At 40.8% G+C, this 16640-nt stretch overlaps 2 protein-coding genes and 1 long non-coding RNA gene across 12 annotated transcripts in view; 1 reads left to right on the forward strand and 2 right to left on the reverse strand.

Moving 5' to 3' along the window:
• Positions 1 to 6528, reverse strand: part of Dysc (whirlin protein dyschronic) — a 104433-nt gene extending 97905 nt beyond the window's left edge. For all 6 annotated transcript variants that reach the window (XM_072020193.1, XM_072020192.1, XM_072020196.1 and 3 more), the window contains exon 1: positions 5564 to 6528. The gene's annotated coding sequence lies outside the window, so the exon portion shown is untranslated. The remainder of the gene's footprint in view (positions 1 to 5563) is intronic.
• Positions 1 to 16640, forward strand: part of LOC139996109 (uncharacterized) — a 201287-nt gene that overhangs the window by 50821 nt on the left and 133826 nt on the right. The window lies entirely within an intron of this gene.
• Positions 8228 to 16640, reverse strand: part of Rgl (Ral guanine nucleotide dissociation stimulator-like) — a 40614-nt gene continuing 32201 nt past the window's right edge. For all 5 annotated transcript variants that reach the window (XM_072020202.1, XM_072020198.1, XM_072020199.1 and 2 more), the window contains 5 exons: positions 12934 to 13038; positions 12158 to 12587; positions 11057 to 11679; positions 10387 to 10701; positions 8228 to 10296 (listed from right to left, as the gene is read on the reverse strand). In XM_072020202.1, coding sequence (XP_071876303.1) covers positions 9652 to 10296; positions 10387 to 10701; positions 11057 to 11679; positions 12158 to 12587; positions 12934 to 13038 — 2118 coding nt within the window. In that variant the 3' untranslated portion in view covers positions 8228 to 9651. The remainder of the gene's footprint in view (positions 10297 to 10386; positions 10702 to 11056; positions 11680 to 12157; positions 12588 to 12933; positions 13039 to 16640) is intronic.

Consider the following 16640-nt stretch of genomic DNA (forward strand, 5'->3'; position numbering starts at 1 on the left):
CGTATTACGATCGATTTGAAAAAGACTGACTTGGTAACGAAGAATGAACTCCAATGTAACTCAATTCTACGAACAGGAAAAGCATGAAAATACCTATTGCTTCGCGTCGAGAATATGTAAATTAGCTGTTTTGGGATATTTTCTATGTTTCACTAGATACGTTTGAACATATGTTCTTTTTTTTCTTAAGAGATTTATCATTTTTATTGCATGAAACCATATTGATTTATGAGTTAAGAGGAACGCCGATAAATATTTTTTAATTTCATGTTTCCTCAAACTTATCCCATAACAATAGAAAAATAGAATTACGTCGAAAATGATGCACAGAATACAGAAGAGTTGAACGAAACATGATACACCGTATATAGTTTAACTTTCATTTATCGTACTAAAAAGTTAGTCAACCATAAATTCCTCGGCGTCAGCATCGTCGCAAGCCATTTTATCATTCCCACGGTATATCATTCGGACTTCTGTCATTCAGAAAGTCCAAATGAAAATTTAGATATCGTTCATGAATCACTATCGCAATCTATCACCGTAATCTATCGTCAATATTATATTAGGTTTTATAGTAAATTCTTTCGTAATTTCTTTAAAAAAGCATCGAAAAACATTGTTTCTGCGTAAGATCTGTTTAACGAACGATGGATGTAACGTTTTACTGTTCTTTCCTAATGAATTAAACGATTCAAAATGTTTGTTCTTTCATCGAAAAATTCCAATATACGAATATTCCGAGAACATATAGGTATTTAATTCCAAAATCAAATAGAAAGACAATTTTGATATAGAAATGATCGGCAACATAGTCGAGTCATAAAATCGTTCTGTAAAAGGCGAAAAATGTGACTTATATTCTTCGCCTGCGGTCTTCGTACGGTATCATCGAAGAACCACAAAGACGTAGACTAATCTTCCACGTAAATAGTTTTACCTTTCTCATTATCTTCGAAATTGTTATTAGTACATCGCCGGCGTGAAGAATTTATGAACACGACGTTGTATATATAGATATATCGAGCTTGAGAGGTTACGCGATGTCGTAAAACGTCTGGAAAGATAACTGGTGGTGCGGTGGCTGTCATGAATACGTAATCGCGACGCGATCAACGTCCAAAGTAATTTCGAGTAATTTTTATCGGTCAGCCGCGAAAGGATCGAGGCGAACGACGAAGAGGAAGGGGAAAGAGAAAGAAGAAAATCGCGGGACGAGCATCGACGGTATTGGGAATTCTCATCGAAGGCTCAAAACGAACTCCGAAAATCCTGTTTTCCGGCTGAGAGCCTGATTTGCAATGGAAATCAGCCGTGAATCGTCCTATTTACATGTACCCCCGTCCACGAATGAATAATTCGAAATTGATCCCCGTTTGATAAATGAAGAAACTGCTTGGGAACACCCGCTGTGTACTCAAAAACTACGAGTTTATTGCTTTAAATAGCGTTAGGATATTAAAGAATCATCGGAATTACGGGTATCGGTTAGATTCCTATATCGTTGATTTCTTAGAAGAATGACACATCTTGAATTTACAAAGAGATTGATTCTAGAAATGAACTATTTATTAACGTTAAAATTATCGGCTTTTAATATATGTATATAAAAAGTGTATAGCTAAAAGTGTTATATATACGATTAAGATAAAATTAGTTTGCCGAAAAGTTGATGAAAAAGTCACAGACGATTGTTAATAGAACGATGATAAGATCGTTGTAGAGGTTGTTGTAACTCGATGGCTCAAGTTGGCAGAAAATTAATTCACCGTGACAGTCGATGTTTCGCCAGAGTTGCTGCTGCTCGACGAACTTATCAATCGAGTTTCCAGCAATTAGAAGTTGCTTCGTTATGCAAGCTTTCTTCGCGGCCCTGCTTTCTCGCGCTAAATTTCCTGTTTGCCATTGTCGTCCTCGCCGTTGATACAGTTTATAAAAAATTCGACTTTGTGTGAAAATACCAAATTACTTGTTGTCTTTTAGAATCAGATTCTAATTAAGAAAGAGTAACTAGAAGAATCGAAACGAGTTGATAAATTATTTCTAATTCGATTCCAAATTGGTCGAACTTTCCTAGTCCTTTGCATTCAGCTTTATCGTGGAATCTTATGCAGTGAACTACTAGTCAAAAATAGATGAGCGACACAATGGCAGGTGTTGAAAATCACTTCTCATATAAAAAGCATCTCTCTTCGCTTGGATAAAGTAAAATATAAAGGATCGACCTTTGGACGAGATTCTAAGAAAGAACGAGTAAAAAATGAGAATACTTAAAAAAAAAAGAAAATTCTCGTTACGTAAGAAATGTCTGTTTCGAAGCTCGAAGAAAGGAAAGGGTAACTGTCTGGAATTTTCCATAAACCAGTACTTCTTTCGCCTAAGCTTTTTCGTTATTCTTTCAACATTCCATCCTACGATCCACTTCGACGGATTACCAGGAAGAAAAAGAAGAAACAGTTTTCCACCGAATCTATGTACAAAAACCTACCCCAACCTTATTGCTAGCCATCGAACAAAAAGTTCGATTAACTCGCCCATTTCCCATCAGACGCAGACGTTCGAGTAATATCTCGCAGCTGCAACTACCATCGAATCGACAGCATAGCCGATATGTCCCAGGGACAGGCGGATAATCGCGAGCAAATATACAACGGCCAAACGAAAAACCTTCATTGACAGATCTGTCAAACGAGCAGAAACTCGACAACTGGCCTTAATTAACACAGCGGCGTGTGTTCGAAGTCTTCTTCAAAATCCACGCTTTGGAAAATTCAGTCTAAGTTCGTTTTGCAATGAACGGTAGCCTGTTTGGCGATTCTGTATGGATTGTACTTTTGTTGATAACGGTAGAAGCTGGTACATCGTAGAAACGTCGTGTGATACTTATCTTTCTCTATTAGTACTCCACAACCGTGGAATTCCATTCAGAATCGTTAAGTCACTTAGCGTTTGTGATTAGTGTAATGAGCCGGAATATTTTATGTCCCAGAGATTCTAAAATTTGAAAGAAAAAGTCAACTTTCTATTGCATTATCCATTCTTTACCTCATCTTCTCAAAGTTTTGTTATCTTTCAGAAAACTTTTTGTATATGTATATATATATATATAAAATGTCAGCTTTCGTAAAATATCTACATCCAAGACTGCAAAGAAATCTCTTTTATAACTATGTCCTTCTCTCTAAGCAGTGTGCACCGCCATATGGAAAGGGAAGATCGAAACGTGCGTTGCACCTGAAGGGTCAAAATTGAAATTCGACGAGTCGTCCTGCACGAGTGTAACGCGAGGTCGTTCGAACGCGATAGATCGATCGCGCTATACCACATCGAGAGGAATGCGATACGGGATGCGAGTCCGTGGGTAGGAGACCAGAGAAACGGGGGCGTGCAAAGCGGTTGCTAGTGGAGGTGGAGGCGTTGATGGCTAATAATAAAAGCAAAGGAATGTTTGCTGTACGCGTTGGAAACGCGTCAGCAGAACAGGGGTAGAGAAGAACGATAGGAGACAGTGATAAAACCGGGACAGCGATACAGATGGAAAATTGATGGAAACAAAGGCTGACGGAGGCAGTTTCCAAGATATATTCTTGTTCATAAGTTACAGAATATAGGAGAACTTTAAGTGAAATAATAATAATAACCCTGTTGTTTTCTTCGGATCTATCGAAACGAGCATGTAAACCGATAGAAACACTTCTGACGATTCAAATGAAATTATTTTATGTTTATATATCTCATATATATATATGTATATATTAAAACGATATTTGTTTCATTGCAGTCAAATACGAAGCAGAACTTACTATCGGTTATCGAAAACTTTTCCAGCAATCTAATAGAAATAAAGATTTCCAAATACAGGACACGTCGTTTTAAAATTCCTCTCGCATATTACAAATTATACGAAGCAAGCCATATAACCGCCGGACATGTCATCAACCACGGTCAAAAGCGAAACATCCCCGAAGATAAAACCAAAAACGGGGCCAAAACCGGACCTGAAGCGTGTCCGTAGAAAGGTACAAAATATAAAGGACACAGAGGCGAGCGACGAGCGAGAAGAGAGATATAAAAGTGTAAGCGGGAAACAAGTGGAAGTTATGGAGATAGTACGTGACGAACACGTAAAATGTGGAAAATCCGGTGAAAACGAGAAATGGCTGAGAACGAGGGAATATCTACCACTTGACTTTAGAGTTTCTCGTGGCCAGACGGAAGCAGCCTAAACGAAGATAAACTGCGGCCTCAAAGAAACGCGAGATAAGGATAGCAAGATGCGAAGATTTCGCTGGAGATAGCGATGTTACGTGTCGCGAGAACCATCAGAGTGGTTTTTTAAGGGTTGAAACTGGTCTCGTGCCGATTTTACGGAATCAAGCGTGCAGCCAAGTGGAATCTGTGCTCGATGGAACGCACGTGATCGTTACAAGTGGAATCTTTCTTTTTTCGCTAGAAAAGGAATCGCACCGATAAACGCGGCTTCCTTCCACCCCATTTTTTCCCTTCTAGAATTACACGGGTTGGTTGTAACCATAGTTTTTGCCGAACATTCGTAGATTTATATGTGAAACGTGAACAAAAACACCGTGACTGTATTATATATTAAATATTTTCAAAGCGGCAGTCAGCTTATCGATCTCACGCTGCAGCGTGATGCAAGTTTTTGCATAGCGTGTGCTTTCAGGCAAACGTTGCTTGCAAAATGGAATTTTTAAGCTTGCGATTGAACTTCGACGATAATGGTTAGGGCTCGTCGATTGATCAGGGTGCTTAAAATTAGCACTCTTAAAGAAAAGACGTGTACATAAGGGATACAGGTGTACAAAAATATAGTTGGAACGTTCCAATGAATGAAAAGTTTGAAAGCTGGTGCGAAGAATAGAACAACCGATGGAAAAATTATTTGAAGATTTTCAAAGACTAAAGAAACATTTCTACAAACTCCTACAAAACTATGTATCTAGTAACTATCGAATCTAACAAACTGGATATTCGATACCGACTAACGAAAGAATCTTCAGAACCTACCAACTTACTCCGGAACGCGCATCCTTCGAGTCTAACGTAACGGGAAGTTACATGTACGTAATTATACAGGATCCTTCGAGAATCTTTAATTCGGGTAAACTCAAACTATATCAACAAAGAAATTTCCAAAACGTAACTTACTTCAAAATACTCGTCCTCCGGATCAAACATAACAGGATTATACGTGTACTTATACGAGACCAATTTATGCATGAAACACTTAGAGGACTCAGACTCGAGAACCAGTATATGGTTACAGACCAAAGGACCTTAAACGGAACGTATGACAGAGTCTTTGTAGTTTCGACGAGAATCTTTACGATCCACCGACGGAAATCGAACTTCAACCACTATCCTGACATGAATCTAGATACATCCTCTTCGTAGAAGAGACGTAGACGTTCGAATGGGAATCTCGCGGGGACCTCTGCCATCTCGCGCCACGGCGGAGCGCGCTTCGCGAGAAGCAGCTTCCTGTCCTTGAATTTGTGGGTTCCAAGGGAACGTGCTCACGGGGTCGATTCTCGAGACTCACGTTTCTTCTCATCTCGCGTTGAATCCAGGGCCGTGCTCACGTGCGGCTGTCCGATGGTCGCACGGTCGTTGCACCGTCGGGCCTCGTTGCGGCAGCAGCCTCGGGAACAACGACGCGAACCGTGACAACGACGACGAGGAGGATGGATGCGAAGATGAGGTCGAGGGCGGCGACGATGACGATCGACCGCGACGATGTCGATACGGGACGAACGACGCGCGTAACGACACGGAATGGCGAGCACTCGGTGCAATCGCGAAGCACACGCGAGCGACGAGCATCGCCCCAGCTCGGCACCAAGCTCACGACTGCCTCTCGAGGGCTTAGCTGGGGGTTGCTTCGACTCCGGTTCACCGGTTCAATCGGTGGCTGGGGGTGGCCTCGGAGGGGCCAGGGGTACAACGTTAACCCGACACACCACTGCCGTCTAGGGGCTACCAAGGGAACGTAAAGATTCGCCAGGGCGCAAGCTCCGCCGTTCGCCACCAGCGCAGCCGACAGGGTGTCACGAACGTTTCAAGCGACATGGATGTGTAAAGTGGATTCGTACCGGGAGCATTTCGCATATTACAAGAGCACTTTCCGTTGCAAAATTTTCTCCTTGGCTTCGTGCAAATACGTATATACTGGATGTTATACGGCGGCAGTTTGGTTCTCTTCAAGGGGTCGTCTAGGGAGAGTATGGGTGCACGTGCACTTTAGGAATTTTATACGCGTGATGTAATGGCTGTTGGAAAGTTTCTGGCTGTAGTATAGTCTTAGAATATTCCCGGAAGAAGACGACTATTACGTTAACGTAATATGTATTCGTTAAAGTAAATAAAATTATGGTACATACTATGTTGTTAAACTTCTTATAAGGAGAATTTTGTTCATATATGAATTAAATCGAAATAGAAGTATGACTTTTGGCTAGGAACTTTTTAGAGCTACCATAGCATATATGTACATATAATTGACTAACTATAATAATGTTTATATGTTTGATTTTAGCATAGACTCGAAATAATAAAAACAAAAGGGATTAATTAATTAGCCTTTTTTAAAACAGCGTCATACGGATATCGTCATAGGACAGCAAGAGTTCTTTTATATTTTTTCCACATAAATAGGAAACAAAATGTCTATTCGTGATTTCAAAGGCTTGAAAGGAAAACAAAGGAGAAAACGAAGCAGAAATGCATCTTTGTATCTACGAGCAGAAATATATCTTTGTTTATGGATTCCCAACCGGAATGCCCATTTGTACACAGTCACTGTTAATTCAGCGACGCAGTAGCAGCTGTCGATCACGACTAGACACGCGATGCCAGCATTAACTCTCTAAATTGAAGCTATGACGCGATACGGAAAACAAGAAAGCACACGAATAAACAATACTTTCGTGATCGAAATACCATTCTTGATACTTCAAAAAGATGCACTTTCTTGCATATCAAATGCATAAAGTCACGCGTGACTCATAATAATACTGTAACTTCCATAAATTCAAAATTGCTGAAACAGAGTCGTACCTACAACTTTGAAAGACAACATAATATTACTATATGGTACATTAATCCCAAAAAAATTTTTTTAATTATACCTATCAACGATTCGATTGTTTCCAAAATATCTAGTTATTAATTAAACTAGCATTTCTATTATTTCCAACAATCATCAGCCGAAGAAAAAGAATCTCCGACAAAGAGAGCTCTCAATGTCACAAAATCTCTAAGTACAAACCTTTCAACCACAAATTTGTGATTTACAGAGGCTACGCGTGAACCCCCATCCCTTTGCCCATGATGTTCCAAGTGGTTCGCTCGTAATCGTATTAACCACAACACAGCACACGTGGCAAGAAACCGATACTAAGGATCGATTAAGGACTTTATCGGCATGCACTTTCGAATTCCTCTGGTTCGGCGTTTCTGACGTAAACCAGTGACCTTGAACCACTTTGGCAGACTCGAAGCGCGATATTGGGTACGCGTGTCTAACAGCTGGAGGAAGCTCGCGCTTATCGCATCGATCGTACCGGAGAGGACAGAAACGAGGGATATAGATCACCCTTCCTGTTTCGTTAAATGATCGTATGCCGTTTGTCGAAACCATTAGCATCGATTCCACCCCCTGCCGTTTGTTTCCTTTGCTAAATACGACCAGGGAACACCTACCTGCACGTTTTACCGCAGTATCGGGGTACTTGCACCCTCGCGGTAGGTGATCAACAGGTTCGCGTGCCGGATGTGCTGGCATACCGGAAGTCATCAACGAGGCCACACGACGTGGTTTTCCACGGTCTCGTACGGTAACGATCTGACCATCCTCTCTTTATGTTCGAAATAAGCGGTCGTAAAAGTTAGTTCTCGACTGGATAAACGCAGTCTGGATAAGCATCGATGACACGAGGAACAGATATGGATTTTCTAGGAACTTCTATAGGATAATGAAAGAAGAAATTTGAATGAAATGGTTCGCAGAAGGTAAGGATCGAAGATAAATAATGTGAAATAAAATTAGGATAAAGATTATTATACCTAGGGTGAAAGGGAGAAAAACTGTAGATCCATCTATTCTCGTTTCTGTGGGATAATAAAATAAGAAATTAGAATGATGAAAAATAAATAATAAGGAAGAGAATTGGATAAAAAATACTATACCTAGGATGAAAAAGCTTAGTAAAATTGTAGGTCCATCTATTCTCGCTTTTATCGACTCGTATTACACATAACTTCTGCGAATTTCAGTAAAGAATTGACGCGTACACGAACAGATACAGCTAGTTAGAGACGTTTCTTGGAAAATTAAGGTCGATAAGAAGTAAGTACAAAATTGCCTAAGCTAAACGATACATCAAGGATCCAGACACGTCGGCGTAGTATTTCACGAATCCGACGTGCATGGATCTACGGTTGTTTATTATTTTTTTTTTTTTTTTTTTTCTATGCTTCTCACTTGCCCTAATACGAAATGCATGCAGGTCTTTGTAAAAATATATCAACGTACGTTCATACACGTTCTAATGTGTTTTTTAGCTTCGATATCGGAACGAGTATTCGATATTCATTCGCATCAAACGTATGCATATACTCAATTTCGGTTTTTCTTTCTTTTCGTTTCGCGATTAAATTCAAAGCCGAAATGAGAAATTCCAATATCACAGAATCGAATCTCTCTGTTCCGCGCATCGCTGTCATAGATGCGGGACAAGAAAAATGAATCACGGAATGGACGAATGGCTGTTTGAACAACTTTAGACCTATTTCTTTTTTTTTTCCTCTCCTTTTTTTTCTCTCAATTGCAATGCGGAAAAAAGTAATTGACAATTGTTTCATTGGGTCCACTTGATTCTCGCGGCCGATCGACTACGCTCGAAGCCACACTACGACACTAAAGTTATGTACAAAATCACAATGTTTCTCTCGCGGATACTCATTACTTGCCCGTTACAATCTTCATCGCCGTAATCTCTTAGAATCCACAAGGATTTCTTGTATAAATTACACATGACTACACACAAGTGCTACATTCGCGCACCTCGCAAGCTACCTATTACATCGTTTGTCTTTGTTCGTTTCGCGTGTGCGTCGATAAGAGACCTAAATGACTTACACTAAATATAATCTAAAACTACATTAGTCCGCGATCCGCACAAATGACGCTAATGTTATATTCGAGTACCGTGTAGGCGGGTAATGTCGTGTTAACACAATTATGCGATGAGCGAGAGACAATGAAAGAAAGAAAAATTGATACTAAAGACACTGAACGTCGTATGATGTCCAAACGTAATATGTCACTGTCAACGCGTCGTTCACGATTATCACTTTAAAAAAATTTCGCGACATATCGAACATTGGTACTGTCATGGGTAAAATGTGAAAGAAAAGATGATGCGAACGCACCATCGCAAACCTAATGAGATTCTTTCGGATTCTCAACCAGAACGTTCTTCGCAATGCCCTCCTATGAAAGGGCGCACAAAGAATAAATAAATCTCCTCTAAATATTTCGATTGACACGATTATCGCTCTGAATATTCCATCCGACGCAATATAGCAAAATATTAATTACGAAGTAGCCTATTCTCTCGACATTCGACACTACCGCTTGTTACTCGTCTTGCTCTTAGGACTTTCTGTGACGCTATCGTTAGGCTCTCTTCTAGGTCGTAGAATGAAGTTCAGATTGTGCGCGGTATTTACGGCGTAATAAACGTTCGCCGAGTTTGGCAGAACCATCTCACGATCGGGAAGAACCTGGGCTAGCGTATACTGGTCGGAGCTGCCCTCTATTCCTAGCTTAAGCATCGCGTTTCGTATCACTTGCGGGGTCCTTTCGTTGTTCGAGAGCATGATAGACTTGTAGAGCACCACGCCCTCAGTCTCGACGTTATCGCTCTCCATGGTGACTTTAATTATGTAAAAATCTGGTGAGCTCTTGTGCGAATGACTTGGACTGGACAGGCCAATGACATTGGTGCTGTTTCCATTGGCGGTGATGGCAGTTGGCGGTGCTAGTCGGTTGTGCTGATTTGTCGCTCCGCTTCCTCCGCCGGAGCTTAGAGACACGTCCAACGATGGCAAAGACGAGCTGGAGGAAGAACTAGACATCTGGGACGGCGAGGTGCGCCGATCGAGAGAGTTGTGCGGCGAGCTCGGCAGAGAATCTAGGTCGCAATAAAACTGGGAACTACTCGAACTCGACGTAGAGGCTATCGAGTCGTTTTTGCGATGACCCTGATGACTCTGCAAGATAAGTCTGGGCTCAGGCTTCTCGCGAGGAACAGGTGATCGGGAACGGGTTCGTATTAACGAGATCAGGGAGAGCATGCTGACCTGCTTCTTCTTGCCACGATTATTCAAAGTGTTTCCAGGGGGCGGCGGCTCGATCTGACAGCTCAGTTTGTATGCTTCCCGATCATCCAGCACCACCACGGAATGAAACCAACGATCGAACAACGGATCCGTGCTGAAATTGTACGCGTTCGCTGCGCCTTGCAGCAATCTTATCCTAGCGAGGACCTCGAACTCTTTCCGTCTTTTATCAAAGTTGATTAATCCTTCCGCTATCGTATCTGGTATCGCGGTGTCTATCATAGTGAGATCCGTTAGGAAAGTTCCTAGGTACGGTATCGTACCATAGCTGATATTCTAAACAGAGAAAGTTCGTTAGTGGTTATATCCAACATTGCAATCAATTAATCAAGGGATACATAAGTATTTGGTACACTTACAAATTATATAAAATAGTTCAAATGAAGCTCTTTAATCTAATCGTGGCATCTGAGTTTATCTCGGACGATCGTGTAAGTACAATCGGTGGATATAGATAAGAACAATACTCGATATTAATTAATACGAACGAAACAGCAAGAGACGCCTGAATTAAGTGACTTTACGCGTTGTTCAATGATGGAATAACAGAGGAATTGAATCGAATTTTGATGAAACTGTACCAAGTGTCCAAAATACTTACGTACATGTGTAAATTAGAAATTATACTTACTCCTGCGTGAGTATTCTGCTTCTGAAATAACTTTTGCAAATGCCTATCGCTTCTGCCTGCGGTGTCAGCAAACTTTGCCGTACCTTCCTTGATTAAAAGCTCTCGCTGCGTCCACGCGTTATTCTCTTCTGAAAAAATTCTCTCCAGTTCTCTAAACAGCTCGTGCTTCTCTCTGGGCATAGACTGCCAACATTTCTCCAACCTATACACGGGGTTACTCTGTAAACCGGACACGATAGCCTTCAGGCTACTAAAATTCTTCAACACGCGTAGTTCTTGAGCAATGTCAATCCACGTCTCGAGGATCCTCGCTCGTTCCTGAGGCTTCGTCGTTGGGTCCATCAGTATCGTGGATATGACTCGAAGCGACACAGCGTTGAATTGATTCACGGTCGCCAACACCGTGGCCGCGTCGTGACTTCTCGAACGATCTCTTCTGGACCAGACAGCACCTAGGCACTGATGGGCTACGAGCTTTTTGAACACTTCGGCGTCCATTCGGGTTAACTGTTCGGCGAAATGTCGATGTGGAACTTCGGGGAAACTGTAGTTCGTCCAGTGATCCACGATCGGATCTGGGGAACCACGTGGTAGTCGACCATTATCGTACACCATACAAGAATCTGAAAGAAAAAAGATGATTTAGGACGATAATATTTTTCTGCGTAGATAGAAAATATGTATTCTTTGAATCGGTGAATCAAACGGATGAGTTGTACGTAGTAAGTTTCTGTATTTATCTAAAGTAACACTAAATACGTCATATGCGGTATGATAAACTTCCGGTTGACGTGTAGCGTTACAGAATCGACGAAAGAAATGAGATGTGCGATGATAATATGATAATCGATTGACGCGTGTTAATATAATATGTAAAGACTGGAATTTCTTGCTGTATTAAATCATCACGACTAAATTGTCATTCAAGACCAAAGAATTAAACAATGAATATTTATAAAACAATATTTTACTTACAATATTTTTAACTCTAGAAATAAATATTTATATGTTTGATTTCCGTTGTTCTACAGAGTCCACTACGTACAGTATACGATTAATCAATTAATCACGCAGGATACAGCGTTATAAAAGTTTCCTTACCTAACTGATCTTCACGCTGAAACCTGTGCAAGCGATGCCTTGCCTTGAGCTCGAGTTCCGAGCCAGGAAGTCGTCGATGCGTGAAGTCCAGGAGTCTACTGAGCAATGGATGATTCGGCGGCGATTTCCAGTCACCAGGATAGGCGTCTAGCCAAACGTGAAGAGCCTGAACTAGGGTCTTTCGATGCTGTTCACCTGTCAGGGCACCGGATCCTTCGTCGAGGGCGTCGTACCTCGCCAACAATAGCTCCAGCACTTCTCGCGGCGTGGTGAATGCACGATATGTCGCCAAGAAGACATTGATGTATGTCGACTCGAGTTCCCCGTCGTCGTTCGCCAGACTCTCTACCAGCCGCTGCACCGTTCCGGCTTTCAGGAAACGCACTCTCACCGTCTCCCATTCTAAATGCGAAATCTCATCGTCCGAATCCTGTGGAAAGGATATTTCAAAATCGTTAAGTCGGTAAGTCTAAAAATTACAGAGGTTGGACATTTTTCAAATTTGCGGATCTCTCAGATTTCGAATATTTATATACTGGAAAGATTTTTAACGAAAAAACTTTAACCTTGCGGAAATTGAGATGCAAGAATTGAGAGTTTCGGAAATTGGAAGATTCATAAATGGAAAATTCAGAGACTGAGAAGGTACGCAAAGGTACGGAAATTGTAAAATTAAAGAGTTTCATAATCAGAAATGCAGAAGTTTGGAAATTTGGAAACTAAGAAATTCGGGTATTCGAAGGTTTGGAAGAGATTCGATATAAATGAATACTCACCGATGCAGAGAGACTCCTGGTAGGCCTGTGATATCGAACCTTCTTCAGGTACACCGTGTATATGACGCCATCGCCCCTTTCCTCGCCCCATAAACGCCACGTGGGCTGCAAAGTAGAAGCAAATGGCGAAAGTTACGACAAGAAAAAGGCAGACATCCGTTGAGGGTATAGGTAGGCGGTGACGGCGACGTATACAACGAGCTACACGGGCAAAAGCACGCCACCAGGGGATGATTTACGCCATTAATTTCACCGGCTACCCCCTGTCATGCACAACCATCTTTCTAACGGGGACAAGCTAATCAATGAACGTCGTGCACTCGGCAGATTTATTGAAATAATTGACTTCCAGCTTCGAATTGACCTCGCTCGTCCATTTTGCAACTTGAATCGTGATTAACCGGATGAAACGCTTTATCCTCGCGATCTACCGTCTCTCCTCTCTCTTTCTTTCTCTCTTACAACCTCATTGTTTCAAGTTACAAGAATTCTAACTGTTTCTCATTTTTAACAAGAATTTACGAAACCGATTTAGCTACGACGTGAATTACATTACGTCGACGATAGACTTGACGATATCCTGAGATCGATTCCGTTCCAACGAAAGATTATCAACTTTTGTAAAGAAGCTAAAGCATCGAATAAAATCTAATAAGCCACCAAATATAAAAATAGTCGCTAATGGTCATAGTAATCGATGCGACTTGAAATAAAATAAATAATAGTAATAATAGTACAACTTGAATCACGATATTTAGTCGTCTGGAACAAAAGCATACTTGAGCGAAATATCAGAAAAACGATACTCTTGTATCTCTAGAAATAAATATTGTGCTTAAGTACACATCGATTTCATCGCGCGATTTCTTTCCAATACCAAAAATATACTTAAGAGAAATAGCGGAGAAAAGAAACTCTGGTATTTGTACCATTAAATAACCAGCCCAGACGCAAATTTATTTCATCGCACGATCCTTCACCTATTTTCAGCCCGGTATTCCAAAACGCAAGCCGTGGATGGCAATTACAGGAGATTATAAACGAGCGGCTCCGCTGAGTCTGGTTTTTAACAATCGTGCAAGCTGGAAAACCAGCCGGAACCCTCGTTTCCTCTCCCCCAACGCGTGGAGACCCGAACGAACAAAAGGAGACCAACAGAAACACGACTACAAGCAGCAGCCTCGTGCAAACACGAATCGAGAAATAAACATGCCATGTTCAGCCTGCGCGAGTCACTTCCGGACACCATCGTAATTCGTAATATCATCGCGGTACGATAAACACGGAACGATAGGAAGTCAGGGTGAGATCTTTATCCAAGTGTTTTCTTTGTGATTCAGTACCGTAAACTGCAGGGGAATAACAGCCGATTTTAGATTTTTAATTGGTATTTAAGCTTTAATTATGGCGCGTGTCTGCCTGCGAGTTAAGTAATTTTCATAAGTCAAGAAATTTATTTACGACGAAGGAGAACTTTAATATTTCATGAACTTGTTACAGAGTTTGCTTTTTCGTACGAGTTGTTTGTGATTGCTTGTTGCTACTGAAGATTGTATTTAGATCGAGAGTGTTTATACATCTCGAGAAATTTAAATACAGCGAAACGATGGAAGAATATAGAAAATTTGCAAAGTAACGCGAAGGAATTGCATGAACGTTCACGAAGTAAGAGTACTTAAAATGTAAAAATCATAGTAATATCCCCGTGCTGCACCGTAAAACTTATATCTGTATGAAACGATTTGAAATATCGTACTGGAAATACGATTGCCATTGGCGTACTTCTCTCCCCATATTTTTATCTGTAATCGCGATTTTTGAAGAAGTCACGAGAGTCTTCGAGAGTCGGAATTTCCAGAACTCTATACTCGATAGCACCGCTTGATCATCGAGAACACTAGGACTTCGAAGCATTCGAGCTTTACGATCCTCCATGCCCTAAGTTTTCCATCGCATTCCTAGAATTCAGAGATTTTACGAACTTGGAAATGTCCCAAGTCTTATGGGTCCGCGAGAATTTCGAACGTTCGAAGAACTAACCACGAAAGACATGTCTAAGCTAGTATCTTTGTCCTGAATAATAAATGTATCACTGATAAACTGTCGCATTATACTTATTCCTTATTCCTTATTTCGTATTCCTCTTATATATCTTAGGTTTGTTTCTATTCGAATCATAACGACTCGATAAACAAACGTATATTTTAGAAATATATCTTATGGAATTTATCGATATTATTCGTTTTATAAAAAAAGACCAATAACTCAATGAATTAAAAGCTTGCCAACAGAGCAAAACTTAAAACACGAGCACTTTCCAAACTCTGGTACCAAAGTATATTTTACAACGTCGTATCGATAAGAAAGGCAAGAAGTACTTATACAACGATCAGACGATGTTTCTTCAAATTCTAAAATATTCTAATCTCAGGGAATGTAAAATTCCCCCAAAATAGACGTGGTATTTAATTGCATGCTATTTATCGATAACTGATATTATATATCTGATACTGATAACTATGCTAACCATGACATTTATTACAATATACGTAATTTTCTCTTCGAATCACGTAGACACCTAGACAGGGAGGACAAGAGACTCGACAAACTCAACAACAGACTAATTTCTTAGCAAAGGAACTAAGATCTTGGAATTCACAGCCAATTACATCCTCGGAAACTGCTGCAAGGGAATAAGTTAAGGGGCCTTCAAAGGAACAGGGACCACTAAAAATAGGATTCTCGTTTGAACACGCTGCACACACGTTTGCTGTTTTATTTGCAACGCTAAAAACGTCACCAAAGTTATCCGGTCCCTCCGTCGGATAACTTACCTGCAAACCAACAAGAAAATCGTAATATCCCCTCGTGCAGGAATATACGGAGAACCCGTATAAGATCTCGCTTCCCTTTCTCTTTATATCTTCTGCGTGTCTTCTATGTCTCTCTTCCCTCTTGAAGTCGCGTATAGAATCGCCACAGAAAGAAACAAACCGTGTCATTGCCATTTATGCCTCTAATATGCAACGTTTACTAACTGCACCGATAGAGACCGACATATGCATACAATGTACAGCCATTGGATCGATGGAACTACAAAAGGAAAGCGTTTCTACATGAAGAATGGAAGTAGTGCTGCGCTACTCCTATCTATTGATTGCTAATCGTACGCGGAAGCTTTTATTGTTGACGATTCGATGGACGATCGAAAGAGCAGAGGGTTTCAAGAAGAAGATTTAAGTATAGCTTAGTCAACGGTTCAGTGGTTCTTTTCTTTTGTATTTCTTACTCTTCTATTTCTATATCCTTGCATTTCCTATATTTCAAAGAAAATAAATTAATTTTCTCTCAATTGAACGATCTAAATTTAGATCTTCTATGAATTAGAGAGTACATTGTTCTGCTAGTGTCGGTCAAAAAATTTGGACAAAGATGTTTTCCAAGGCACGAGAATCCAGTTAGATAATAAACGGCAAACGGCAAGATATCGGCAAGGATGATGAGAAAAAAGATAACCTGAAACTGGCTACGGTCCCGAAGAAAACTTGCCGCGTTTCTCGATTCTGACGAGTTCTGTAACAGCGGAGTCTAGATACGAGTAAAACTCTGTTGAAAAAATGTGGCTTACGTTGCGGAACGAACCGGCAATTAGAAGCCTACAGGGAGAACCCGAGCGTGACTTAAGGTCCTTATACAGCCCCCTTCCC

Source organism: Bombus fervidus, chromosome 17 (genome assembly GCF_041682495.2).
Source record: "Bombus fervidus isolate BK054 chromosome 17, iyBomFerv1, whole genome shotgun sequence".
NCBI classification, from domain to species: Eukaryota; Metazoa; Arthropoda; class Insecta; order Hymenoptera; family Apidae; genus Bombus; species Bombus fervidus.